Here is a 25773-nt window from a genome sequence, read left to right as displayed (position 1 = left end):
TGCTTTTGGTCTTATTTAGTTCATTTGTCTATACACCAAAATGTGACTATTTGAACATCAAGGATGGTTATTTGGTTCATGGGTGGTTTTGTAAGTTTAGATTTTTATGTGTTTTAGGCAATTTTTGGATTTAGAATTTAGCTCATTGTATGCTAACTTGGTTACATAATAGGAGGTGTGAGTGGAGTTGTTTGCTTATAGGTTTGGGAGATCATATTATTAACGGTTGGAACTACAAATCATATGAGTTATATTTTTTTGTTTCTATAGATGTGTTCATCTTTCACTCAGTTTTGCCCACAAGCTGGGTAATGTCAGAAATAATCAGTTTCAACAACATAATTGACAACAACTAGCTACCTAATGTGACACCTCTTATTTCATTAGACATATATATATTTCTGTTCAGTTCAAGTTCAGCTTGGATGTAATTCATGTATTCCTCTTCCTTTTATGCATTTGGTGTGTCTTTACTTTGGTAGTGTAGAAATCATGTTTAGAAGATAATAGGGTTTGCAACATCTTGCTTAAAACAGTACATCTTGCGCTTTGTCATTTCTTAATTACCATGAAACTGTTTAAAAGTTTTTTGAGATTCCATAATGACTTGGCACATGTGCTTAGCTGAATTTTTTGAAGTCTTGATTTATCTTGAGCAAATGTATCAGAACTTAAATGTTGATTCAATGGTGTGGAATTTAGCAAGAAGACATTGGTTTGTATAAACTGTATGGATTGGTTGGTTTCCATATGCTCTTTTATGTTATTGACTCACTGTGAATGATATTGATGAACAAGTTTTAAAGTTGCCGCCACATTGCGCGGACATATGACTCATATATATATACATATATACATATATATATATATATATAGAGGGTCACCATCAGATACAAACGAAATCAAAATGCGAACAAATAAGAACGGATCACAGCCATTAATTAATCAAATCAAAGGCTGAAAATAATTGACGGTTTTTCCAATTAAAAATTTAACCAAAAGGGTGGAATAGGAATATCCTTTTTTTTGGACCACGTAATATTTTTCACCAAATCAAATAAATCCAAAACACTTCCTCTGTCAAAACACTTCCCATCAATCAAGACTTGACAAAATCAAAATTTTCATCGTCTTTCATTCTCCAATTTTTTTTTGTTTTGGTATCCATCCTTTTACCGGAACATCCTTTATATTTCAAGAGAAACAAACAAACGGGGTCTGGTGCATCCACTTGCTGCTATTTAATCCACTTGTATCTATTATTTTCTTCTTATACACAATCAAGATGGTAGCGCCTAAAAGGTAGTGTCATGTAGGGGGTCGTCTCATCAGAGTTGTCTAACATGTTCTGTAATAATTTTTTGGGGGGCCAAGCAATTGGTGATGCTCAAAGTTTTTATAGATGATCTTTTTCTATTTGTTTGTATCCATGAATAATACGAGTAGTATTTTTACTTCTTTCACATACTTTTTTAGATGTCATTCCTCTTTTTAAATGGATGCATACGGAGTATTGTTTTGTGCATCCATCCTTTTGTGTGTTATTTCGTGCATCCATCTCTTTTATATTTTATTCAGGTGTGCATCCTACTTCTATTCTACAATTTGTGCATTCACTTTTACGATTTATGCATCCAGCCATGCTTCTATGGTGATTTGTGCATCATGTTGAATCTCTATAATTTGTGCATCCATTTTTATTTTCAAAGAACCATAACAAAAGTAGTTACTAACTATAGAGAAAAAAAATTCTGATTTTATGGTAAGATTTGTTTGAAGATAATATAGATCTTGTAAAAGTTAGGTTCACTTGAAAATCAATGGGGTAAAACCTTTTCTCTTTCTTTAAGGTATTAGAAGGAATGGTCAATTAGAAAGTAAATGAGAAAATTACCAATATATCCATGTTCTTACTGTTCGCATTTAAAGTCTGTTTGTACCGGAAGGGGACCTTATACATACATATATACATACATATATATATATACATATACATATATATATACATATATATAACATATATATATATATGTGTGTGTGTGTGTGTATTTAAGAGTTCATCATATTACTCTGTGACTTTTGTTGTATTTGTTTTTCTAGTAAACATCTTTGACAAATCTTGCCATTAATCCAATACACTAATTAATGATGGTTTGTAATTGTTTCGATATTGTAAATTAGCTATTATACATAAATAAATGTGAACCTGAAATACTACTGAAACTTGGTAATCTGCTGCTGTTGCTGCTGGTTAGCTTTGTTGGCTAGACTGCTTACTTGTTTGTACTTTCCAGAAAAAAAATATAGTTATGCTTATAGTTAGGTGGCAATCTGCTCTGCCCACTTACTTATATATATATATGTGTGTGTGTGTGTGTGTGTGTGGCAATTTGGGTTGTGCTTTATCTTTAGAGGGTCGTATACTCGAACGCTAAGCTAGACGTTTAACTAACAATGAGTGTGTCCCGTTGGGTTGAAAGTTATCCGAGTTTTATACAAGTATCAGTAAATCTTACTAAAAATGTTGGATGGTATTATTCATGGTGTAGTAATCATATTTATCAGATTATTTATTCGTAAAAAGCTCACTTCAGGATGTTAGCCTAACCTGTTTAACCCACACTTCAGTATTTCTTGTATTGGTCCGTTACCCAACCCATTTACCCCCAGTTTGTCACCTTAGTGTTGACGAAGTGAGATTAGTGCTCATTTGTTCTTGCTTATCAAGTAATCTTTTCTTTTTCCTGTTTATACTCAGCAGCATGGATCTTTCTGACGACATATTTGGTGCATCAATAAACTTGGAAGATATCCACTTGAATGAAGGGTTTAAAGAAGGCTATGATACTGGTTTTGCTTCTGGAAAAGACGATGGACGTGAAGTTGGACTGAAAACAGGATTCATAACTGGTGAAGAATTAGGGTTTTACAGAGGCTGCATTGACGTGTGGAAGTCTGTGCTCCGAGTTGAACCAACATGTTTCTCGGTAAGGGTGCAAAAGAACATCAAAGAGATGGACGAGTTGGTGTCCAAGTATCCGATTCTGGAGCCAGAAAACGAGTCTGTAACGGATATGATGGGGTCATTAAGGTTGAAGTTTCGGGCTATTTGTGCAACAATGAATGTGAAGTTGGAGTACAATGGGTATCCAAAAGCCTCAAACCCGAATGAGATTCAGTTTTGAGGTGTACCAGCATCAGATCAAGTGATCAACCAATTATTAAACTGGTATTCGGGGTTGCGTTTTGCGTAGATAACTGAAGTAAGACGTTTGCTAGATTCAAATAATCTAGCAAATAGTGTTCGTGGAACCATATGACAAAACTATAATCTGAGGTTTTTTAAGAAAATGCAATTCTGAAGAGCCAGGCTGGGATTAGCTTTTTGCATTACCTTGCAATCGCAATTCCAAACGTCCTTTTTAGGAATTCTTTCATGAAACTTTTTTCTTAGGTATGTAATCAACAGTTGAACATGTGTGTATTTGTATTAAATACTTTTGCTACACAATCTATTGCAATAATTACAATTAGAAAATTGACTCTGGTTAAAGAGTTGTAAGAGATAAGTTTGAATGTGTATTTGTTACTGAAAGTGAGCAAGTGTATGTGTTTTATTACACCCTTTAACAAAACACTTGTTTAAGTTGTTTGGAATTTTGGATGACATAATACGTCAGAAATAGTGAGATCAGTGGTTCATGAAGGCGCATATATAGTTGTGGACGGTGTTTATATGAAAGGCCCAAAAGTTCTTGCAGAACTTGCTAGCTGAATATGCTTTTTGAAATTTGTTAGATTGTGACCCTTCATGTTCAACTTACTAATGTTTATGCAGTCACAAGAAAATTGGACATTTCATAAGTTAGAAGATTAATGAAAGATAATAAAGTGATTAAATTTCCAGGGCATAGTTAGACTGAAATAAAGAATTCTGTACACGAGTTTAGATTATCTGATAGAGTTCAGCCTGAATTACAACCAATTCATAAAGTAAATGAATCTAGCAGGGAACGTCTCTGTTCTTGAATTTGTATTACACGATGTGGTTGATCAACAAAAGGAAAAGCTTCTGTTTGGCATAGCGAGCATTTGGTGATCAACAAAAGGACTTAAGGATTTGTAAGGATTGCCATGAAGCCACAAAATTTAGTATTAAATTACTTTGACTACAGTATTTTATAGGGCCAAATCTAGGGAGAAAAAAACCCATAAATTTTGTATCCTTGAAAGTTTAAACCTTAGTTTGCAACAGGGGATCGCACTCAAAGTTTGTATGTTCCAACATTGGTCCAAGCCTGATCAATTTGGGAACAAGCACATTGTCCCTGATCGCACAAACCACCGGGTTCTCCAACTGCAGGACGGCTCCAACTACATTAGCCCGTACAGTCATTGGAAAGATTCGTGGCCATCTCTCGTTTTGGTAAGACCTAAGGGCATCCTCAATGGCCACTGGTCCAGCATTGAGTGCAGGCACAAGCTTTTGCACTAAAACAACAGCATCTTCTAGAGCACAACAAGCCCCTTGACCAAGATTAGGAGTCATTGGATGCCATGCGTCACCAACCACTACAGCTCCACCAGATGAAGCTGGTGGGGTCAGACCTGGCCACAGCCATCGATCAACTAGTGGGGTCCGGATGATTGTGTCTTCTGGGGTGACATCAACTAAGTTTTGAAATTCAGAGGGCCAATTCTTGATCAGTTCCTTTGTTTGTTTCTTTAACACTGATGGATCAGTAATCTTTGGACCTGCCACCGTGTTACATGCACATAATTATTACAAGAACTAAAGGGGGCAACTACGACATATATACCTGAGCAGGGCAATTCAGATCCTGTTTTATATAACAGTTCAAATGGCTAGGATGTTTTTCCTTAACTAAACAAGAAATCGGTCAAATGTCACCCTAACTGTACTTTTCTATGTATACAATTATACAAACTAGTATTCTAGTAAAACTACTATGCAAAATATTAGATTGTTGATGTAATTATACAAAGTATTATAATGATATTTAACTTCAATGTTTTAAAGTTTTAAACATTATAATCAAGATTTTGCTTTAATCCAACCCTGCCACTGTGAACTGTATCTGTTTTGACCCAAACTTGTTACCCAACCCGGCCATTTTACAATATCTAAAAAAAACTATATTTTTTTTGTAATGGTCACTAATACATCACAAACAGACTTGAATATCCTCTTTATAAGGTCTACATACCTGGTGTAGGGCTATTGAAACAAACGAACCAATAAACTTTTGTTGGTGAAATAGGAACATAACCAGCACGTATTCCTTGTCCATAAACATAATTAACCCGTGGCCCATAAGGTTGTCCATCAGGGTAATCTCCAAGCCCACGGAAAGCACAATATCCCACATATTTAGGCTCAGAAAATCCCATCCATTGAGCCACCGAAGAACGAATTCCATCACATCCAATTACCACCTGTTGAACATTGATTTTAATTTTAATCAAAAGGCTGTTTCTATGTTCACCTACACACATTTTAAACAACAAGTATAAATCTTTCTTTTAGCCAAGTCCTTAAAACAGAAATATACCTTGGATGATATTCGAGTACCATCGACAAGTTCTAGTAGAGTTTCACCATCTTTTTGTTTTTCAATCTTTGCCAACTTTGACGAGAAAGAGATTGAACCTACAGGTAGCTGTTTGGCTAAAGTCTCCAGGAGTGTTCTTCTTTCAACTGCACGAACCTCTTGACTGTTCCCAAATGCACGAAATACAGATATCGATGACTAAATACCACCTTATAACGACATGGATATGTATAGAAAATGATACTATAGGTATATGTACGTTTGATCTTCTTCTTTAAATGTGAACGAGCGTAAATCTCTTCCATTTTCTGTTTTTATCACCATCCTGCGCCATTAATTTAATGCAAACATTCAAAAGGATGAACACCAACAAAATCAAGCAACAGTTTTGAAGTCCATGGAAGTAATATCATTATCTTATCTTATATCTTCTAGTCAAAGGTTTAGAAGTCTGTGAAAGTAATCTTATCATATCTTATAATCACTACATAGTCCAAAATCTATAGTATGTATGCACCTTTAAATGGGACTACTGTGCAGCAAGCTATCTAATGTTGCTATTGTATGTACCTGATCAATAAAAAAAACTTACAACCATGTGACTTGGCATTGGCTGTGGCCGATTATAAGGGATACACATGTTGGAAATAAAAGATTTTCAGGATCAGAATTAAATTCATAATTTCCTTGGTTACAAGATCTCATCTTTCTCAACAAGAAACGTATCAGCTCAAGTTCAAGGCCTTGATTTAGTTACCAAAATTAGAAGCATATGTTCTTGTATAAATAGGGCCGTAAACTCATCGCAATTGAATACAATTAAAAATCAATACAATATCAATTTTCTGATTTCTATACTTTAACATTTTATCAGAGCCAGGTTCCGATCCTGGGACCTGTGGGTTATGGGCCCACAGTTTTGACCCAAGAAAAGCGTATTCTGTCCAAACAGGTTGTAGTGATGAAAATGGACCATGGATTTTTGATTATGGAGCAATTGACACGATGACGTCTGAAGTGTCCGATTTTGTTAAATTATCAAAACCCGCGAGGAAAAAAAGTCGGGTTCAAGAATTTAGACTCGCAAGAAGAAAAAGTCGGGTTCTGATTTGAATCCGCAAGAAAAACAAACACTCCAACTTGAGGGGGAGTGTTAGAAAAGTAAGAAATATACCTGTATTTTTTTTAGGGGGAGAATATAGGTATATAAAAAAGTGAGGCGGTAGCTAAAACAAAAAAAAGTTGCCATGTCTAAAGACGGTAGCTTAACAATCAAACCCAAGGTTGCCATGTCCGAAGGCGGTATCTCACTAAATAAACTGTCAGACCGAAGGCGGTAGCTCCAAACTAAAATCTACCATGTATGAAGAAGGCGGTAGATCAAACCAAAACTACCATGTCTGAAGAAGGCGGTAGTCCAAACCAAAAGCTACCATGTCTGAAGACGGCAGCTCAAAAGAAACGACTGCCATGTCTAAAGGCGGCAACTCAAATCAAAGTTACCATGTCTGAAGAAGACGGTAATCCAAACCAAAACTACCATGTCTGAATAACGCGGTAGCTCAAGTCAAACTCAAAATCAATCCAAGTTGAATATTGGTGATCCCACTATTCAACTTGAGGGGGAGTGTTGGAAATAAAAGATTTTCAGGATCAGAATTAAATTCATAATTTCCTTGGTTACATGATCTCATCTTTCTCAGCAAGAAACGTATCGGCTCAAGTTCAAGGCCTTGATTTACTTACCAAAATTAGAAGCATATGTTCTTGTATAAATAGGGTCTTAAACTCATCGTAATGAATACAATTAAAAATCAATACAATATCAATTTTCTGATTTCTATACTTTAACAACACACACTAACGATATTTGAAAGTTGAATACGATTTATTTATAAGTTTGATTACTTGGGGTATAACTTGATATAGGGTATGTTTGGCACAAATTTTCAAGAGCTTTGGGGAGCTTAGCCTTTAATTTTGAACAAAAAGCTCCTATTGTTGTTAAAAGCTTTGTTTGGATGCAACTAGCTTTAGCTTTTATTTGAAAGAAAAAGCTCCAAAATGAAACGCTGCTTCAGGAGCTTTTAGTTTGGATGAAGCTTTTAGTTTCTAAAAACCACACAATATACCTCTTGAAGTTGCAGCTACAGATACCATCCAAAAAACCTCTAAAAAATAAAAATTCTAACTAACAGCTTTGTTTAAAAGCTTACAGCTACGACTGAAAGCTACGTCTACTTTTACCAAACATACCCATATAATTTCAAACACAGTTAACCCTAACTTAAAATGTGAAAATTAAATATGATCTATATAAGTAGGTTCATAAAATGAGAGTGAAAGTATGTAACATACCCTAGAACCTCAAGATATTGTGATCTGAGTTGTGCACCAACTCCCATTGCATCCAAAACCTTCCAACCATTCTTGAACAATGTCAATGAAGTTCCTCCCGTCCTTAACGAATCTGCCTGCTCCAACACCAACGACCCAACTCCCAACCTTTATTCAATACAAGCAAAACAAATTATAGACCAAATTTTGTTATAATTATAAGTAACAAACAAAAGTAACACACACAAAATTTCAATATAGACCAAATTTTGTAATAATTATAAGTAGTAACCTGTGCAGCGAAACTGCGGTGGAGAGGCCGGCTATTCCAGCTCCAACAATGACTACTTGTTCCTTTCGGATATCGGAATATGTAGCTGTGATGATTTTTAGATATGATGCTGGTGGTTTGGTTGTTTTTGCTTGAATGGTAGTGAAAGAGTGTTGTGGTTGGGTGTTAATGCAGGTTTGTTGATGATGAAGGGATAAGAAACATGAAGATATTGCTGCCATTGTTACGTTGTTTTTGTTTGTGTTTCTTTTGGTGTTTCATTGTCTAAAAGTGTAAGTGGTTTTTTTCCTGACCACTGAAATTAGTGGTGAGTAGTCAAACAGATTACACAACTCAGACTTTTCCCGGGAAATTCTTTACAATCGGGTTCGATACGGGTCAAGCCCACGGGTAATATGATTAAATTGTTGTATAAATTAATTAAACAAAATAAATTGTTTAAAAAAGATGTTAGCTAGACAAATTTATAGAGAAAAATGCACATGTGATTTGGCATTGTGGCAAACAAGTTGCTATGAAATAAGTACTTAAATATAGGCCTATATAAAATCTCCACCCAAATTCTTTTAGTTGGGTTTATATGGGTTAATAAAAAATAAAACAAACTTGCAAAATAACTAAATTAACTCCAACATATCCAAAAGTTAATGGAAACGGGTCGAGCACGTTTCGGAAAACACTTTGACGCTTTGTGAATTCATTATTCACATTTTTATAGCATAGTAGATATAATTATATGTACAAGAAAACATATTTATCGGTGATATGAGTAGTTTTATCGTAGCTTAGGGGAACCATTACTAGCATTAGTGCATTACAGTACGTGTTTCCTTTCTTCTTGTTTATCATACATATCCTTATAGGAATCCACTTCTAACCCACGTTTAATACTATTCCTCAGTTTATTTCTCTTCTAAACACACCAAGACACACTCCTCCTTATAACCCCCACTTCTTACACTCACAAAATCAAAAACGGACCCACACACAATCTTAGATGCGCGTCCAATTTTAGAAGAAACTCCTTAGACGCCATTGTAGACGCAACTGTGCTAATAGCGTCTACACCAACTCGTGCGCCGAAAGCATACAAGACGCAGGGGCGATTTACTATAAGGACCGACCTCAACAATATGTCATGTAAATAAGAAGTAAATCACACATTTGTGACACAATAGGTTTCTTAAGCCGATTTTTTTTCTCTTAATGCTAATAGCTAATTGATTCGGGTTTAACCCCGACATCTTAATTAAAACTTTAAAACGTAAGAATATATTAGAAAAAGGTATGTAACGTTTGTTATTAATACAATAACGTAATAATTTATATAAAAAAAACTGACTACTGCATTATTAAAAAAAAAAGCCATCTTATATCAATAAATCATTAGGACTTTTATTAAACATTTAAAACATTATTTACTTTTAAAAAAAATCTAAAAATCATATGACATCATAATTATAATAAAAGTCTTATAACAAAAATCATGGAGTTGTCATATCATAAATTTTCCAAAAATACTTGTGGAAAACAATTCTTTTTTATTTATTATAGAGATTTGATGGGATTGGGTGTTATTGTTTTTGTTACTGTTATCACGTTATTTTACAAATATTTATAAAATGTCTAGCATATTTTTGTAAATACATAGAAAGAAGACAATAATCTCATATCGCTAATGATCTTATATAGAACCACTAGCTAATCAACTCAGGTTAACTTATAAATGCTTTACAAATTAATTGAATTAAATCTGGGTAGTTTTTAAATATATTATCATGTTAAAATGTATAATAACAACGTTAAATAAATTGAAAGGTTATGATAAGTTATTATGTAGATAATGAAACTAAAGGGAAACAGAACATGTGCAGCTTTGGACATATGTTGAAACACATACGGGTGGTAAAAATAAAAAAGTAAAACCTATCTAAAAAGACACTATAGTTTTCTGCCTATTATAAAAAAAAATTAAGGTGATTAAAAACTTACATAATAGTGTAAACATTTAATAAAAATTTATATTAATGAGATATATTTATAAAAGGAAGAATATTTTAAAATTAATATGATAATGTCATAATTAATTAAAAAGATAGCATGAGATTATACAACTTTAAGAAATCTTTATGTAATCACAATTCTTTTTTATTTATATACATAGATAGATAGATAGATTGTATCAATCGAACTTCCAATTTGTTGATATTGTATTTATGAGATGTATTATAACTTGTAAACCGATGACGTGACAAATCTACAACTTATATGGCCAAATGGGTATGTATCAAGAAAAGAAAATCTTATAGTTGAATACAAAATCAGTATATAAGTTTACTGAAGAGTTAAATACATAAAATAGTACTAACAGAGTAACAGGGAACAAACTTAATACATATTCATACACGTACATTTTAACGAATTGACATATTATCCGCATAATGCATTGACAACGAATCGTTTTTAGTCCTCTCTTAATGTATTTTCTAAGCTGAACATAAAAGTAAGACTAGATTACAAAATTCTCATCTCCAACTTAATAGGCTAAACAGCATGCATCTTGCCTGACTCTAAGGTATTTCATATTTTCATTGCCAAAATAGTGATTTGGTGCCTTCTGCCTAACTTTCAGGTATTTCATTTCCAAAAATTCTAAGGTAAATACTTTCATGACCTTTGTCCATACAAATACATGGTCACATGAAAAAAATATCTTATTTATAACTTTCACAATCAGCTTATAACAACATATATGATCAAGTCAACATATTTCCAAAGGAAAGAATGAGACACATGTTCATAATTCATGTCCCTTTGAAGCTTATGCTTATAGATTGTTTATCTAATCCGTTCTAAATTATGTAATCTTGCTCCAGATCCAAAGCCACAAAGTTCACCTTCAACTGGAGCTTCAGCACACCATGAAAACCAAAACACACACCAAAAAGATTCAAAAAAATGCCACAAATCTATGTATTTCCGAGTGTTACACATAAACAAAACAATGTGAGTCTGTATGTTCATACAATTCGTTGTATGTCGCAACTTGCAGATACAATATGACTCCCCTATAGACGTGCATCTTATTGTTTTTGGTTGCCCAAAAACATGCATCTTATCATTCTTGGCTGCAACAATGTGTATCTATTGCCATCAATGCTCATAAAAGATTACCTCCTCCCGTCACGTAAAAGTGATTGAGATAAAGGAGCTGCAAAACACAAAACCGCCACAATAAGTTAGAGTAAAAAGAAAAAATATTCCCTAATGTCACACAAAGATCCCAAAACATCTTTTAAATTGTTCAAGTACATATTTCATATACAGTGAGACATTTCCTAGCAAATTCAAGTTGTCAAAACCACACACATGACACACACAATACAACATGGAGATGTTTAAAAAAGAAATTCAAACATTTCTGGTCAAAATGATAAAAAAAAATCATTATTTACAAGGAAAATACCAACTTACCAACACTGCAACACATATATACAATTTGTTTATTATGGGCTAGAACCCACAACCTCTTGGTTGATGGGTCACCTTGAATACTGCAAAGCCAAAGGCCCTCTGGTAGTAGAGTTGTTTTGACTTCTATTTCGACATTGACTATTTGATCAAGTCGCAATATTTAACTGATTCAAAAGGAGTTTAGATTATCAGTTCCATACAAGCTGATCATCTTAGGCTAAAATAAAAATATAGATATACACATGCTTTTGCATAACTCAAGAGACTTTTACTCCAATATTCTAAATTTCTAACACGTGTCATTATTTCTTAGATGATCCTATAATTTCCTTAATGACCAGAATTTGTTAAACATTTAACTATTTTTACTTCCATGGGAAACACACATGCAAACACCATATCAAACTACTTATTTCATCTTAGCAGATAATTAGATTACGACTTTTAATATTAGATCATTACTTCCAATGAAACACGCCCAGACTATATGGCTATGTTTGGCTTCTCACAATTACCACGTAATATAACAACTCAAATGGAAATACGATAGAAGAAATACCTTCGGCATTATTCCGTCCACGGGGGCTAATGGAAGTGGTTCTATCTGTGAGTTCAGAACAAACCAAGCGACTTAATAGCAGACCCGCAATACAAGCGCCGATCATCAACATTGCAAAAACAGAATCCCACCCTTTTGTTGAAAGAAAACCAGTCAAAAGCGGGCCCAAAGCAGCCCCAATGGAGCCCGTACCATCGATAATAGCTGTCACTGTAGCCAAGGCTCGAGAATCTCCTTTTAGGGAACTATGCGTGCCAAGATCAGCAGAGACAGCTGTTGTTATAAGTGCATAAGGGCCATTTACAAATAGGCCAGCAATGATCATAAGTATGATGTTCATGGTTTTTGAGATATTCCCATATGAACGGTATAGAAGCATTGATGGAATAGCTGCATACATAAAGCTGGCTGCGGTGGTAGCTCGAGCTTTAAGTTTATCAGATATATATCCGGCTAAAATTCCACCCACAATCCCCCCTACATCAAATAAAGTTGAGAGGTTTCCTGCAGATTTTACAGACATACGCTCTCCACCAATGTCTGCAAAAATAGAGATGCTTTTATTTATTTATTTATTTAAAAAACTCAAGTTGTATGCACTAAAGATAGACATGATGCAACTTTCAACCCATTCAACTCATTTGACTTGTTTGCCATTAAGCCAAATTTCATGTGATGTGGCCCAATTGAGAGACAACAGAGCCAAACTGACTCACTATCAAGCGAAAAAGGCCCTAAAAGGGTACACCAATTTATTTATTTTTTGAAAAATCAAAGTCAGCATCCGCTAATTAGAATAGCCATACACTTTGGTGAATTTTAAGTTACAACTACCAAGATTTTGGCAAAAAATCAGATGAAAACGAAATCCAAAAACCCCCGTAGGAATGGATAGCAATCCCTAGCTTATTATTCATTTGCTTCAAGAAAAGATTTAATCATGCCCTTTATGGTCAGCAATTTATGCTTTTATAGCTTTAAAAACAGAACAACATTTCAGGTAACAATAGCCATAAAAAACACTTATACGCCTACCTTATATGGTCTTATGCATATTCAAATGTGCATTACATTCTAAAATATTATCCAAATAATAACTTCTAAACCATGTGCAGAAGGTACCTGTTTGGCTTAGATAAAATGGCAACCAAAACAGAAACGTGTAAGCCACAAGTTTCGAGAAGAAAAGACATAATGCAAACGGAATCACCCCAGGTATAAAACAAGCACCAACAAACCCAACTCCTTTTCGATTCACTGAAGAATATCTAGGCACGGGAGCTTCTTCATCATTAGACGTACCTTCTTCCCACAAACTATCATCAATAATCGCACCTCTAGCATTAGGAGACGAATCACTTGGATACGGAAACCCAACATCTTCAGGATAAGCAGCCAAGAACAAATAAACAAAAATCCCAGCAACAACAATAAACGCACCGGGAAGTATAAACGACCACCCCCAACCATAATCCAAAACACTAGCCGCAAGCAAAGAACCACTAATATTCCCAACGGACGTATGAGCATTCCATATCCCCATAATCAACCCTCTCCGTCTTTTCCCAAACCAATTCCCAATCACTGCAACGACAGACGGCCACCCTGTCGCTTGAAACAACCCGGCCGCCATTTGCATACCTAAAAAGTACCAAAAACGATGAACGTCCCAAAAATACCCCATCCCAAATAACCCAACAAATATCCCACTACCAATCATCCCAGTAGTCAAAAACAACCTTAAATCCAAAGTATCGCCTAAATGTCCAGCAACATACATTCCTAACGAATAAACCGCAAGAAACGCAACATCAATCTCTCCTAACTTAGACGTCCCGTATTTACCATTAAACGGCGCCCACCCATCGTTATCCTGCTCGTTGACCTCTAAATCAGAACGACCGGTATCATTCATTATCGACTGGGATGATTTAACAAAAACATCTCCTAAAGGCCAAGGACGATAATTATGAAGAACATTATTAACAGATTGGTCATTAATGGGATGTGGATCCAACACACTTTTAACAATGCTACTAGGTTTTCTAGAGGCATGATAAGCAGTATAAGCAATAAAAGTAATAAATAGGATTAAATATCTGTATGTTTTTAAATTCCAATCTTTACCTCTAATGTTTCTTATTAATAATATTCCTGGGGGTATTCCTCTCATTCTACTCATGATATATAATTGAATACCTAATTTAAAATTTTCAAATTTATTTAAGAGACCTAATAATAACAAAGATTATAAAATACTATTATAAACAATAATAAGATGAAGAAAAAAGATATGTAAATAGATCAATTTTGATCATATGTAGTTGCATGGTATATATATGTATTCAAAACCTGGAAGGGTTGCTTTAATTTTCTTAATAATTTTTTTGGATGAAAAAGGAACGAAAGGATGGATGGATTGATGTTGGTGAATCCAAATTGTGTGTGTGAATGTGGGGGAAGGGAGATTGAGAGTTTTTGGGGCAGAGAAGGCGAAGTTGGCGGGGGAATGATGAAAGGGAACGTGGCATATTGACATTTCGTTTTTAGTGTGACTGGGTGGTTGTTACGTGGCTCTAACTTCCTTCCCTTCTTGCTTTTGGAAAATTCTTTTTTCTTGTTAGTTTTCATATACTTAATAAACTTTTTTTACAAAAATTGTCATCAATTACTTATATTTTACTTAATACATACAGATATTCCTAATGTATTTAATTACTTAATAAACTCAGCACTTAATGGTTAAAAAAAACGGACTAAGTTTAATCAATAGCCCACCGATAAAAAGTTTTTTTTTAAAAAAAGCTTGAATTTAATGAATTTGAGGTTTAAGCTTTAAATTTATATGGAGTTTTTTTCTCTTACTAGATTTTAGATTAGAGGTTTTTAACGTGAATCCGATTAAAATAACATAGTATAACTTCTTTGTCACGATGTTTGATTTGTATCTATTTAAAAAAAATATAGATATATGAAGCAGGAAGAGATAATGTTTTGTTATCTAACATACTATTTGAAAAAAAAATTTAATATAATTTATAGATGAAATGCATCTTGAAGATGGAATAAGTTCACTAATTTTTAATAAAGTTCAATAAAGAAAAGGAAAAGGAAAAAAAAAAAGAAAGTAGTTTATCCATTTTACCATTTAGGATATATCAAGGGAAAAAAAAAATCGGATGCCGGATGGAACCCGGACTTAGACCCGAACCCAAAATAGGGGCTGAAATAAATAAAAGATACTGTTATACAGAGCAATTCAGATAAGACACCCCCAAAAGAAAAAAAGAAAAGAAAGAGCTCTCTCAGTCTGATAATAATTTTCAGTCATCATATATGGCTTCAATTGTTCTCCCTCAGGTAAATTACTTACAATTTCATCTCTTTCCCATTTCACATTTTTTTTTTTAATTATATTCTACTCATTTGATGTTTTGCAGGGACTGTATATGATAAATACTACAACAAATGTAGCAAAATTGCAATCTCAAAAACTTAGGGCTTCTTGTTCTTCTGCATTTGTATCATCATTCAACAGCAACAGAAGTCCATTAGTTTCAAGACGGTGTCGTTTTGATTCATCTGGATTTCGTAATCGTGAATGTTTTGTGGTCAGAGCTGAAGCTGATGATGATACTGCAGCAGAAGGAGAAGCTGCTGCTGCAGATAATGTTGAAGCTGTGAGTGAAGAAGCGGAACAAACTGTGGTGGCTGTTGTTGAAGATAAGCCGCCTAAAAAGCCAATTGTTAAACTTGGTGATATTATGGGGGTATACTTTTTCCTATTTTTGTTTTTATGGGGGGGTGAATGTTATTTCAGGGGTGTTTGAGATTGCTTTTATAAGTGCTTATCTGCATATTGCTAGTTTTTTAGGCAAAAATAAACACTATCTTGAGAACTTTTAAATAAGCAAGTTGGTACCTGCCAGTATTCCCAAACCATTAGATATGCATTTTGAATTCTATGTTGAGAATGTTAGTTCGAATAACTTTTGCGCCTTAGGAATTGGTGTTAAGTGAGACTTTTGCTTATGGGGGTAATAAGATTGTTTTTATAATTGCTTATCTGCTTATTGTGTTTTTGAGCGTTCTTCGAGAGTTTGAATACAATGATGTTGCTGCGATTCATTGCAGCAAAAGCAAATACAAATGGCATCTCAGTGTTACAGTTGACTGTTTGCACTAGTTTTTGAAAAAAAGGAAAAGACAGCATAAGAACTTAGATTATGCAATCCCAAACACCGTTAACCTTCATACCAACCAATACATATTAAAAAGTCTTATGCTTTTGAATTTGAGGGTCTAATTCAATGTTTTTCATAGTGGATGTATCTATTTCATAAAGTTATGATAAGTAACTGGTAAAAGTTTGTTCCTTTTGGCAATCTTGTTTGATCGCCTGTGTGTTTATTTGGTATGTTAGTTGATACTCTCTGGCTGATATTTCAATTTTATTCTTAGTATTTCCATCTTCTCTTCCAAAAACTGGAGATGGATTTTGACTTTTAATGGCCGATTAGTCAAACTCTTGAAACCCGATTGATGCAAAGTTAGTCCTATGACTGATTTTGTTTGCTTTTTACTAAGAATTATGCTTTCATTTTAGGCTTTTTCTATATTTATTTCAGATACTGAACAAGCAAGCAATTGAAGCTTCAGATACTTCAAGGCCAATACCAGACCTTAGAACGGGAGATATTGTTGAAATCAAATTGGTAAGTTTGGTTGTTTGAATATATATGCAGTTTATATATAATTTTTTGATGGGAATTATTTATATTTCCAGGAAGTGCCAGAGAACAGACGTAGGCTGTCTATTTACAAGGGTATTGTAATCTCAAAGCAAAATGCTGGTATTCACACTACAATTCGTATTAGAAGGATCATTGCTGGAGTTGGTGTTGAAATTGTGTTCCCTATGTAAGTTCCATGTTTATGTGCACTTCTTGATGTTTTGCAAAACTTATATGTGCCCTCAAATAGTCTTTTAAGTTCCAAAATTAATAGATGGTGCAAAGTTGTGGATCGAAATTCATCAAAGATTTCTTTGAATGATGACTGTAAGGGCTAATTCGTAATTTAAGTTTTGGTCACGTATCACATTTACCGTATGGAAATTGAAACATCCAAGTAGCTCATGCCTCATAGTTTAAGAAAGATTTTAGTTACTAATTTAGATATCTTAAGTACCATTTAATAATAGAAGTTTTTGGCATTCTTGTACAGATACTCTCCAAACATCAAGGAGATAAAAGTGGTGAAGCACCGGAAAGTCAGAAGAGCCAGGTTGTACTACTTGCGAGACAAGCTCCCCAGGCTCTCTACTTTTAAATGAGAAGCGTCATGGCTTCACTCTTGATTTTCTTCAGTCATTGACAAATTTTGGTTCTGGAGAAAGATATGTTCTATATGATGAATATCTTATGATCCTTGTCTAAAATTTTCTATATTACATGTAATTTGTGTAAACCTTTCAAGTGTTTATTCTGGGTTCAACTGATTAGGCAATATCATCAGTATATGGTTATGCATTTGTTTTGTGTTGTTGTTACGGTTGGTTCTCATGATTTGTAAAATATGTGGGCTTTAACTACTATTATACCTAATACACTCACAGGGATAAGTTTCCCACTAGATTGGTAATTCAATCTTCTGATGATGGGTATATGCTGCTTGTAATATTTAAACTAGCGATCCAAACTGAGCTATGTTATGGTTTGCATGTGTGTATTTAAGATTTTAGGCACATTATCATATTAATCATTGCGTCTAATTGAAATTGTGTGTGAATGTGCCTCCTCTCATTATGTCTCTCTGATCAAGGGGGTGGTAAATATGAGGATATTTGATAGCCACTCTGGTGGTACTTAGCAAGTGTTCCATCAGAAATTGCAAGAGGAATGTCCTAAGACACTATTGATGCTATAAGAATGTGCAGAAGTCTGTCTGCATTTCCTGCTCATGGTGACTGTTTACATTACTACCAAAATAGTGTAAAACAGAATACAAGATAACCAGATTTCTTGCATTATCACAATACAATTGATAGTGAAACGAAACTTGAAAAGTACAGAAATGCAGATAAAGCTACAAGGCACAAAATTTCCAGGCTCTGCTTGAAGCAAGCAAAGGCTGCTGAGAGAAAGAGCCATCTATAATCCATTACTTACCTCGTAATATACTGCTACCCGGTTTATAATGCTTAATATTGCACCTTTTGCTCTAAACGTGAATATAGCAAACAAGCACCCAGATCATATGCCTGTAGCTCTGTATTCATGGTGCCACACAGGGTATACAACTATCAGAAACACAACTAGGAGTCCATGCACAACGAAATCACTTATTGAAAGGTCAAATATTATTACTGATAGACATCCATGTGGACCATATACAGGGAAAGCAACATGTACATGTATACAACCTGCTAAAAACACAACTACAGAGATTCAAAGTGACTATATAACCTTTCTAATAGAGTTCTAGTGTTGCTCCTTAGCTCCGTGTTTCATCTCAATGCATTGTTGTTGCAATACCAATACCAATGCAGAAAAAGGAGCCAGGCATGATGTTATAGAATCCAGTTGAGCATGTTACTGCTTCAAAATTGAGACTCATCTGATAAATTTATGGTAAAACAATCACAAAACCATGCTCCCCTACCAAAGACGCAATGAATAATATTACATCCTACATATAACCTCATACATACAAAACTACCTAAGATCCTCCTTCCTGTTAGTAAAAGAACTAATCAAAGGACAATTGACCAACAAACCTAAACCCTAAAACACAAAACACAGCCCTCGAATCCCACAAACCACAACCCACAAACAAGTCGTTCGTTACTCACTGGCAAGCACGACCTACATACCATTAAACTTGAACTTGCACGCTTGACCTGTTAAAATTCAATGGAACAAACTTAAGCACCCATCCTAATCATGCTTCAATCCACCTAACATATTATTTGAAATTTCGAATCACGCTTCAAATTTGCTTAGAATTAAGAACCTAAGTATGTATGGACAAAACAAATAACTTGATAACACATTGTGAATTAACACTTTCAAATAATCAGTAATTGCTTCATTTGCTAAGTAAATTACAACTCCTAATCAATAACAAATGTTACCCCAAATTCACTTTTTTGATCCTTTGTTTTTACTGTCAACTTTACTAACAACAGCATCTTTTCTTAACCCTTTCTTTTTACAATCAACTTTCCTCACAACTTCTTGTTCATCATCAGAATCAGAATCGGAATCCGAATCTATTTCGCTATCATCGTTGTCATCGATATCGGAAGAAGGAGAAGGGTCAAGTCTGGCAGCATCAACAGCCCAATTAATAATCTTCTGAACCTCATCTTCTTCTTCTTCATCATCATCACCAATTCCATAATTAGAATCAACAGCAGGCGTTGCATTAGCACCGCCTTTCAGAGCAGCAAATCGAGTAAACAGATCATCAACATTTTGGGGTTCCGGCTTTTTCGATCTTAGTGCTTGAAATCGACGGTCAAGATCTGTGTCGATATTTGATGATGATGACGATGATGATGATAAATCGGGTATGGAATTGGAATTGGAATTGGGTTTGGAAGTGAGATGAGAATTGACAGTGAGTTTGAGAAGAAGGTCGTCTTGGGTCAGTTTTAAAAGCTCTTCGACTTCATCAATACTGGCTTCCGTTGCCGATTTCTTTCCGACACCATCGCCGCCGCCGCTCTTCTTCTTATTCATCCTTGCGTTTTGTGTCCTTGGCTTTCTTTCACACCGCTGTTTCTTGTTACTCAAAGTAATTGTTGTTTCCGACGAGGCGATCTACATGTGTTTGGGAAAAATATTTGGGTGTGGTAAAACAAATAGGACAAATGTAGATTTATGAAAACGATTATGCTTTAAAGAAACATATTGTTTTACGTTAATACTTATTTTATTTTATCTAAAACATAATTGATTAATTATAAAACGCAATTTATGTATGGGGAAAAAATATGAGGCTGTTAAGCACTTAAGTTGGATAAAAAAATCTTCATATACCGTTTTTTAAACCATAAAAACGACGAGGCCAAACAATTATCTAAAATATTGAAAAATTAGTATATGAAAAGTTTTTCACACAAATTAGATGCATACTCATACTCATTCATATTAAGATATATTTTTTAAGACGCAAATTTAAAATGCAAAATCTATTCTACAAAATCAAACACAAACACTCAATAATCAATAAAATTACTTTTATAAGAAATAATAAAACTAAAAAAAGTTTTAAAAATAAACAAAATGAGAATTAAAATACTTACTTAAAAACTTATTAAACTCAACTTTTATTTTCAAAAAGATAAAAAGAAACGGTTTATCGTTTTTTCATGTGTATTAGGTCTCATTAAGAAAAAAAATAACGCTCTTTTCATTTCCAATCATTTATCTTTTTTTTTTTTGCTTGTATACATGGTCGACTCAATAGCGAATGGGGACTAAGCAATGATTTTAGGCCCCAAAAAATCTAATGCCTTAATTTTTATAATGGGTGTATGTTTTGGACTTTTTACAGTAGACGAGAACTTTATAAGATGCGTCTCAAACAGTAAAGGAAACGACCCTCACCTTATAAAAATAGGCATGACATAATTCTCATTACAACCACTTAAGGAAAAAATAGCTAGGTACATAGAATGAGCTACTATTTTTATATGTGTTTGCTTACTTTAATCTGTATATTAGGCCCCTAAAATCGGTCTCGCTTAAGGTCCTTGAAAAGCTTAAGCCGGTACTGAGTTGTATATATAAACTTAAAAAGACAGTGTAAGTATTTATTCTAATTTTAAAATACCCTAATCCAATTAATAATACGTAATCCCAATCAAATTAACAAACTACCATTATGCTTGCGACAGTGGCGACAAAAACAAATGTAGTAATTTTTTGATTTATTTGGATCTTAGAATCTTAAACCTCAATGATGTGGTAAACGGAGGATATTAGGGGAAGCGTGAGTGGAGAGACCTTAATGATTGATTTAACACTCATAAGGTTACATGACCATGAGTGATGAGTTCGTAAAAATGAAAATTTGTATTATTTTAATTTAATTTTAGTTTCTTAAAGTTTTAGATATGGATATAATAAGTATAGATAATTTTGTATAACATCAATCAACATTCCAACAACCACCATTACAAAAGATTCGGCTGCCACCAACCCTACAAGGCTACAAATATATTGTTACATTACTAACAACTTTTTTAGGTTAATGAATGTGATTAAACATGTGTCAATGGGACGTGGCAAATTGACAAAGGCAAATACTCCGTTCCGTTTATTTGACATGTTCTTTCGTAGAAACGTTGCTATATATGATTGAGACATATTCTTAAATTTAATACAACTATGATAATAATTGAAGTCGAAGGAACATTAAACAAATTCATGTTAACCATATATAAATCTAACACGCCAAAAATTATTCAGTTAGAGACTTTTTGTAAGTCTTTCCATTTTTGTTCATCAAAGTATACTGCTATGTGATGGATTCTTTCCATAACAATACACGACCATCACAATCCACTTCTCGTAATGGATCTTTCAAAGATTTTCTTCTTATATCTCCAGTTGTTCAAATCCATCTCAAAAAGGTATATACGTACATGTATTCGCTTAACTTTTATTTTCAATTTCGAGCTCGATTATTAAATTTATTGATACGTACAATTTAAGCTCAATGACAATACTTGTGCTCAACTTAAATGTGCAGCTAACTTAACTGGGCTTGACTTTGATTTCAACTTAAAAAACATGCTTACTTTTGGTTAATGGGTCAGTTGAAACAGAATCAAGAAGTGTTTGTACTTTGTAATGGAATAATTCCAGTAGTTTAATGATCTCCAAAACACGCAATTGTAAAGGATTCCTTTGTGACAAATAGAATCGTTACAGTTTAGCGATTTTCTATGTTTATTTTCACAATCAATCTATTTTGTTGGGCTTTTTTCTGAAAAGACTAAATTTTTTTATTTTTTATTTTTTCGTAAAATATGAATCCTCTGGTTAGCATTACTATTATTCTACATACACCTCAAGTCAGTGATTTTATGCCCTTTGGTCAATATATTTTTACTTATCAGACATCTTTGGCATTACTAAAAGCTTTGATTCTTGATTTCAACCATTCGTCTATCCAGTTCATGTATTCTTTTGGTGTTTTTTATCTTTTTTTTTAGTGATCAATTGATGTGGAACCTCTATCTGTGTGTAACTGGAATTGCATGTTTTTCTTTCATCTTGTTCAAAGTTCATGTAGGTGACTAGGACATTAATCACATCATTGTATCTGCAGGTTTATCTGTCATTGTGTTTTTCTCTTCTAGCATCTGCAGTTGGAGCTTATCTTCATATCATTTGGAACGGTGGTGGTTTGCTGACTACTTTGGCAACCTTGGGATGCATGTGCTGGCTACTTGCAATTCCTACCCATGAAGAGGTAAGATCAAGTTGGTGAACTTCATATTCCAAAGATTATGCTGATGCCACTTAATTTTCAAATAAGCATCTTCAAACAACCAGAGTTCTAGTTTACTTTGTTCATGGCAGTTTTGGCCAAATAATTGCCGGAATATTGAATAGATGGTGTATGTATACTGTATACATTATCCTTTTTTGTTTTTTTAGTTAACAACTAATTTCTTTTCTTTTGTTATGACTTATGAGCAGAAAAAGAGAGTTTCTCTGTTGATGCTATCTGCCCTTTTCCAAGGGGCTTCCGTTGGTCCTTTTATCAAACTGGCCACTGATTTTAACCCCAGGTATTCATGCTTTAGAACTTGATAATACATTCAACTTCATGCTTCAAATTAGATGTGGCAATCTTGACCTTTTATACACGATGGGTCGATTTTGAGTTATAGTCAATTCTGAGTAGTGAAATGAGATTCAAAAAAATGATAACTTGTCATATTGGTCAGGCTAGTTAAATGGGTGAAAATCATCTGAAATGTATCTAAATGCATAACCTTTTAAAACACTTTACAAAGGCTTTCGATTATTATTCTAAAAATGGTTTGTTATAAGATTTAATACAAAAAATATACTGAAATTCCCAAGAAAAGAATAAGAAAGCATGTTGTAGCTGTTCCAAGCCAAATCTATTTTGACCTATTACCCAAAATGCCCGCCCCACCCATTGTGTGACCCCTAGTTCTAATGTATGTGTGTTCATCAGCATTCTTGTATGTGTATTTGTGGGATCCGCGATTGCATTTGCTTGTTTCTCAGGAGCAGCCATGCTAGCAAGTAGAGAGTACCTTTGTCTGGGAAGGCTTCTGTCCTCTTGTGTCTCCGTCCTTTTATGGGTACATTTTGCTTCATCTATCCTCGAAGGTTCCTTAGCCTTCAAGTTTCAGGTAATAGTTCTCTTCTCTTACAACCTCTAACCAGAGAATTTGATGTTCGGATAATCTAGATCTAAAAAGTGATGATTTAAAAGTACCCTATTTACGTAATCTTTTTTCACTCTTCATGAAAGTTCGATATGTATACCTATATATCCATTGTTTTAACCAGATTTAAGATTCAAAGTTTCTACTTCCATTTAACACTCTCTCTTTAACAAAAGAAATGTCAGTTTTATCTATTAACTTCTCAAATAATCAGATTTTCCGAAAACTTGGGCTATGTAATTATTAGCACTTCTAGCAGAAGCACATCCCAACCAAAACGAGTATCTTTTACAACCTGTCCTGTTATAAATATTAAATAATTACTTCAATGCTTCATCTAAAGAGATGCATCATGCATACTTTTGATATTTGAACTGATTATCATTATAAAATATCATATTATCAGTTCTAAAACGCTCATCCAAACACCTAATGAATCCTATCCATTCAATAACAATGATTAGCTAACTTGTAACAATCCTATATAAATTACTTTGCAGTTATACTTTGGCCTTGTGGTTTTTGTTGGGTACATGATGTTTGATACGCTAGATATCATAAAGAAGGCTCACCTTGGAGATTTGGACTATGTCAGTCATGCACTCATGCTTTCCACTGACTTTATTGCAGTCTTTGTCCGCATCCTTATCATTATGGTTAGTTGTACTTCATTTACGTCTTGTCTTTTTTTTTTGAACGGTGATCTATACTACTCCTACACTGCACGAATGCCTCGGATGCAAGCTAAGATTTCCGGACCCCCAAAATATCCACTCTTACAAATGTAGTTTCGTCAGTGTATTGAAAATGTTAACACTGGAGGTGAATCCAACGTGTTTTCATGTGAAAAATGACCTGTTTTGACCCATTACAAAACCTATTGATCCTGCCCATTTTACACCTCTAATGATGAGTAATTTGTGATCAAAAATCTGTTAACAATTGGTATGGAAGAATAGAAGAATTATTATAATTAGATAGGAGATAATAAGGCTTTGAATAGCCTTTAAAGAAGATATATGACTACATTGTTGTAAATTGTGATAATTTCTTACAGCTTTTCTTATCCTCTATTTATACATGATTTGAATTAGCTAAAGAAGGAAATAATATAAAGGCCTTGATTCTCGGCTTACTCTCCAAGATGTAATCTTCTATTCTGGGAAGTGATGATAATTTTTGATCCCGCAAATCTTTTCTTTCCAACAAAATCAGTACTATCTTTGAATATGTATAGTTGGATAGAAAATCATGAAACATTTATCATGCTTGTTTGAAATGAACTTTTTTATATATATAAAGACAGTCGAGTGGATTTTATAACATTATTTTAATTATTTGATCTTGTCTGCAGACGAGGAATTCAGATGACAGAGCAAAGTGGAGGAACACAAGAGATTAAGTTCTGTAATGCATAGAAAAAATGCAGCCGCATCTTGTTATGTTATTGCCTATGAAATGTGTAGATGCTAACGATGGAAAACGAATTAGGAAAAAATAACATATCATTGATAAATATTATCACTCGGTTTAACAAAAATTCTTCACAATTTACCTATAGGTACCAGCAGGGGCTGCGCCCCCCTAAAATTTGTTGTACTATGTCTAAATTTGTATGTCAATTTATCAAGTATACAACTCAAAAAATAAATTGCCATTGACATCGAGTCATTGTTGTTACAGAGAAAACCTTGTTCAAATCTAGCTGGCAATCTCGCTGATGCTTAAGGAGAGAAAATTCTCTGTAGGAAATGTTTGTTACCATTGGCAATACTAGTTTCGAGGAGAAATTCCTTCATGCCATCTAGTTGGGCCTTACTGAGAGATGGAGGGAAAGGAATTAGGAGCTTATGGGCTTGAGAGGGGGAGCCCAATGAGGTTTTATAACAGTGATCCAATACCAATAGAGATGTAAACAAGTAATTAACAAAGATTTTTGTAAGAGTTTTAACTTTTACTTTTTTTAACTTTTTTTTTTCAAGATCACAAACCTGATACCGAGAAAGATGAATTAATGGATAGCTATATTTCTATATATTGACCAAGTTAATCGTAATTTATTCTGGTCGGGAATAGCAGTTAGAGCCAATCTCCA

General features: G+C 34.0%; 5 protein-coding genes and 1 pseudogene across 8 annotated transcripts; 3 read left to right on the top strand and 3 right to left on the bottom strand.

Annotated features, from left to right (window-relative positions):
* The first annotated feature begins 1102 nt into the window (after positions 1-1102).
* On the top strand, positions 1103-3538 carry LOC122603406 (protein LTO1 homolog). 4 transcript variants are annotated; one of them, XM_043776115.1, is made up of 2 exons: positions 1103-1302; positions 2759-3538. In XM_043776115.1, the coding sequence occupies exons 1-2, from the start codon at positions 1286-1288 to the stop codon at positions 3183-3185; spliced, it is 444 nt and encodes a 147-aa protein (XP_043632050.1). In that variant the 5' UTR covers positions 1103-1285; the 3' UTR covers positions 3186-3538. The 4 variants fall into 4 exon arrangements, with proteins under 4 accessions (XP_043632050.1, XP_043632058.1, XP_043632043.1 ...); XM_043776123.1 differs by having other exon boundaries at positions 1104-1302; positions 2762-3538; XM_043776108.1 differs by lacking the exon at positions 1103-1302 and adding an exon at positions 1317-1578 and having other exon boundaries at positions 2762-3538.
* Positions 3539-3892: 354 nt separating this feature from the next.
* LOC122604248 lies at positions 3893-8489 on the bottom strand (annotated as a pseudogene).
* A 2397-nt stretch (positions 8490-10886) lies between these two features.
* Positions 10887-14417, bottom strand: LOC122585527 (putative glycerol-3-phosphate transporter 4). The gene is made up of 3 exons (XM_043757654.1): positions 13358-14417; positions 12236-12775; positions 10887-11413 (listed from the first exon to the last, which is right to left on the bottom strand). Exons 1-3 carry the CDS (start codon positions 14415-14417, stop codon positions 11373-11375), a joined length of 1641 nt encoding a protein of 546 aa, XP_043613589.1. The 3' UTR covers positions 10887-11372.
* Positions 14418-15488: 1071 nt separating this feature from the next.
* On the top strand, positions 15489-17766 carry LOC122605305 (50S ribosomal protein L19-2, chloroplastic-like). The gene is made up of 5 exons (XM_043778226.1): positions 15489-15595; positions 15676-16005; positions 16864-16950; positions 17022-17155; positions 17462-17766. The coding sequence occupies exons 1-5, from the start codon at positions 15572-15574 to the stop codon at positions 17568-17570; spliced, it is 684 nt and encodes a 227-aa protein (XP_043634161.1). The 5' UTR covers positions 15489-15571; the 3' UTR covers positions 17571-17766.
* Positions 17767-19277: 1511 nt separating this feature from the next.
* On the bottom strand, positions 19278-20101 carry LOC122584918 (clumping factor A). The gene has a single exon (XM_043756997.1). It carries the CDS (start codon positions 19978-19980, stop codon positions 19378-19380), a length of 603 nt encoding a protein of 200 aa, XP_043612932.1. The 5' UTR covers positions 19981-20101; the 3' UTR covers positions 19278-19377.
* A 1568-nt stretch (positions 20102-21669) lies between these two features.
* Positions 21670-25280, top strand: LOC122585014 (bax inhibitor 1-like). The gene is made up of 6 exons (XM_043757108.1): positions 21670-21878; positions 22580-22723; positions 22954-23045; positions 23462-23642; positions 24179-24334; positions 25033-25280. Exons 1-6 carry the CDS (start codon positions 21771-21773, stop codon positions 25078-25080), a joined length of 729 nt encoding a protein of 242 aa, XP_043613043.1. The 5' UTR covers positions 21670-21770; the 3' UTR covers positions 25081-25280.
* Positions 25281-25773: the final 493 nt, after the last annotated feature.

The sequence above is a fragment of the Erigeron canadensis genome, chromosome 1 (genome assembly GCF_010389155.1).
Source record: "Erigeron canadensis isolate Cc75 chromosome 1, C_canadensis_v1, whole genome shotgun sequence".
Lineage (NCBI taxonomy): Eukaryota > Viridiplantae > Streptophyta > Magnoliopsida > Asterales > Asteraceae > Erigeron > Erigeron canadensis.
The sequence above is the reverse complement of the archived record's forward strand: the minus strand, read 5'-3'. Positions and strand labels throughout refer to the sequence as shown.

Coding starts and splice junctions, on each gene's coding strand:
- LOC122585014 (XM_043757108.1), top strand. CDS start 21,771: ATGGATTCTTTCCATAACAATACACGACCATCACAATCCACTTCTCGT. Junction 22,724..22,953: donor CAATTCCTACCCATGAAGAG/GTAAGATCAAGT, acceptor ACTTATGAGCAG/AAAAAGAGAGTTTCTCTGTT. Junction 23,046..23,461: donor GCCACTGATTTTAACCCCAG/GTATTCATGCTT, acceptor TGTGTTCATCAG/CATTCTTGTATGTGTATTTG.
- LOC122605305 (XM_043778226.1), top strand. CDS start 15,572: ATGGCTTCAATTGTTCTCCCTCAG. Junction 15,596..15,675: donor CTTCAATTGTTCTCCCTCAG/GTAAATTACTTA, acceptor GATGTTTTGCAG/GGACTGTATATGATAAATAC. Junction 17,156..17,461: donor GTTGAAATTGTGTTCCCTAT/GTAAGTTCCATG, acceptor ATTCTTGTACAG/ATACTCTCCAAACATCAAGG.
- LOC122603406 (XM_043776100.1), top strand. CDS start 1,496: ATGGATGCATACGGAGTATTGTTTTGTGCATCCATCCTTTTGTGTGTT. Junction 1,579..2,758: donor CTCTTTTATATTTTATTCAG/GTGTGCATCCTA, acceptor GTTTATACTCAG/CAGCATGGATCTTTCTGACG.
- LOC122585527 (XM_043757654.1), bottom strand. CDS start 14,417: ATGAGTAGAATGAGAGGAATACCCCCAGGAATATTATTAATAAGAAAC. Junction 12,776..13,357: donor ATTTTATCTAAGCCAAACAG/GTACCTTCTGCA, acceptor CTATTTTTGCAG/ACATTGGTGGAGAGCGTATG. Junction 11,414..12,235: donor TGGACGGAATAATGCCGAAG/GTATTTCTTCTA, acceptor TGTGTTTTGCAG/CTCCTTTATCTCAATCACTT.
- LOC122584918 (XM_043756997.1), bottom strand. CDS start 19,980: ATGAATAAGAAGAAGAGCGGCGGCGGCGATGGTGTCGGAAAGAAATCG.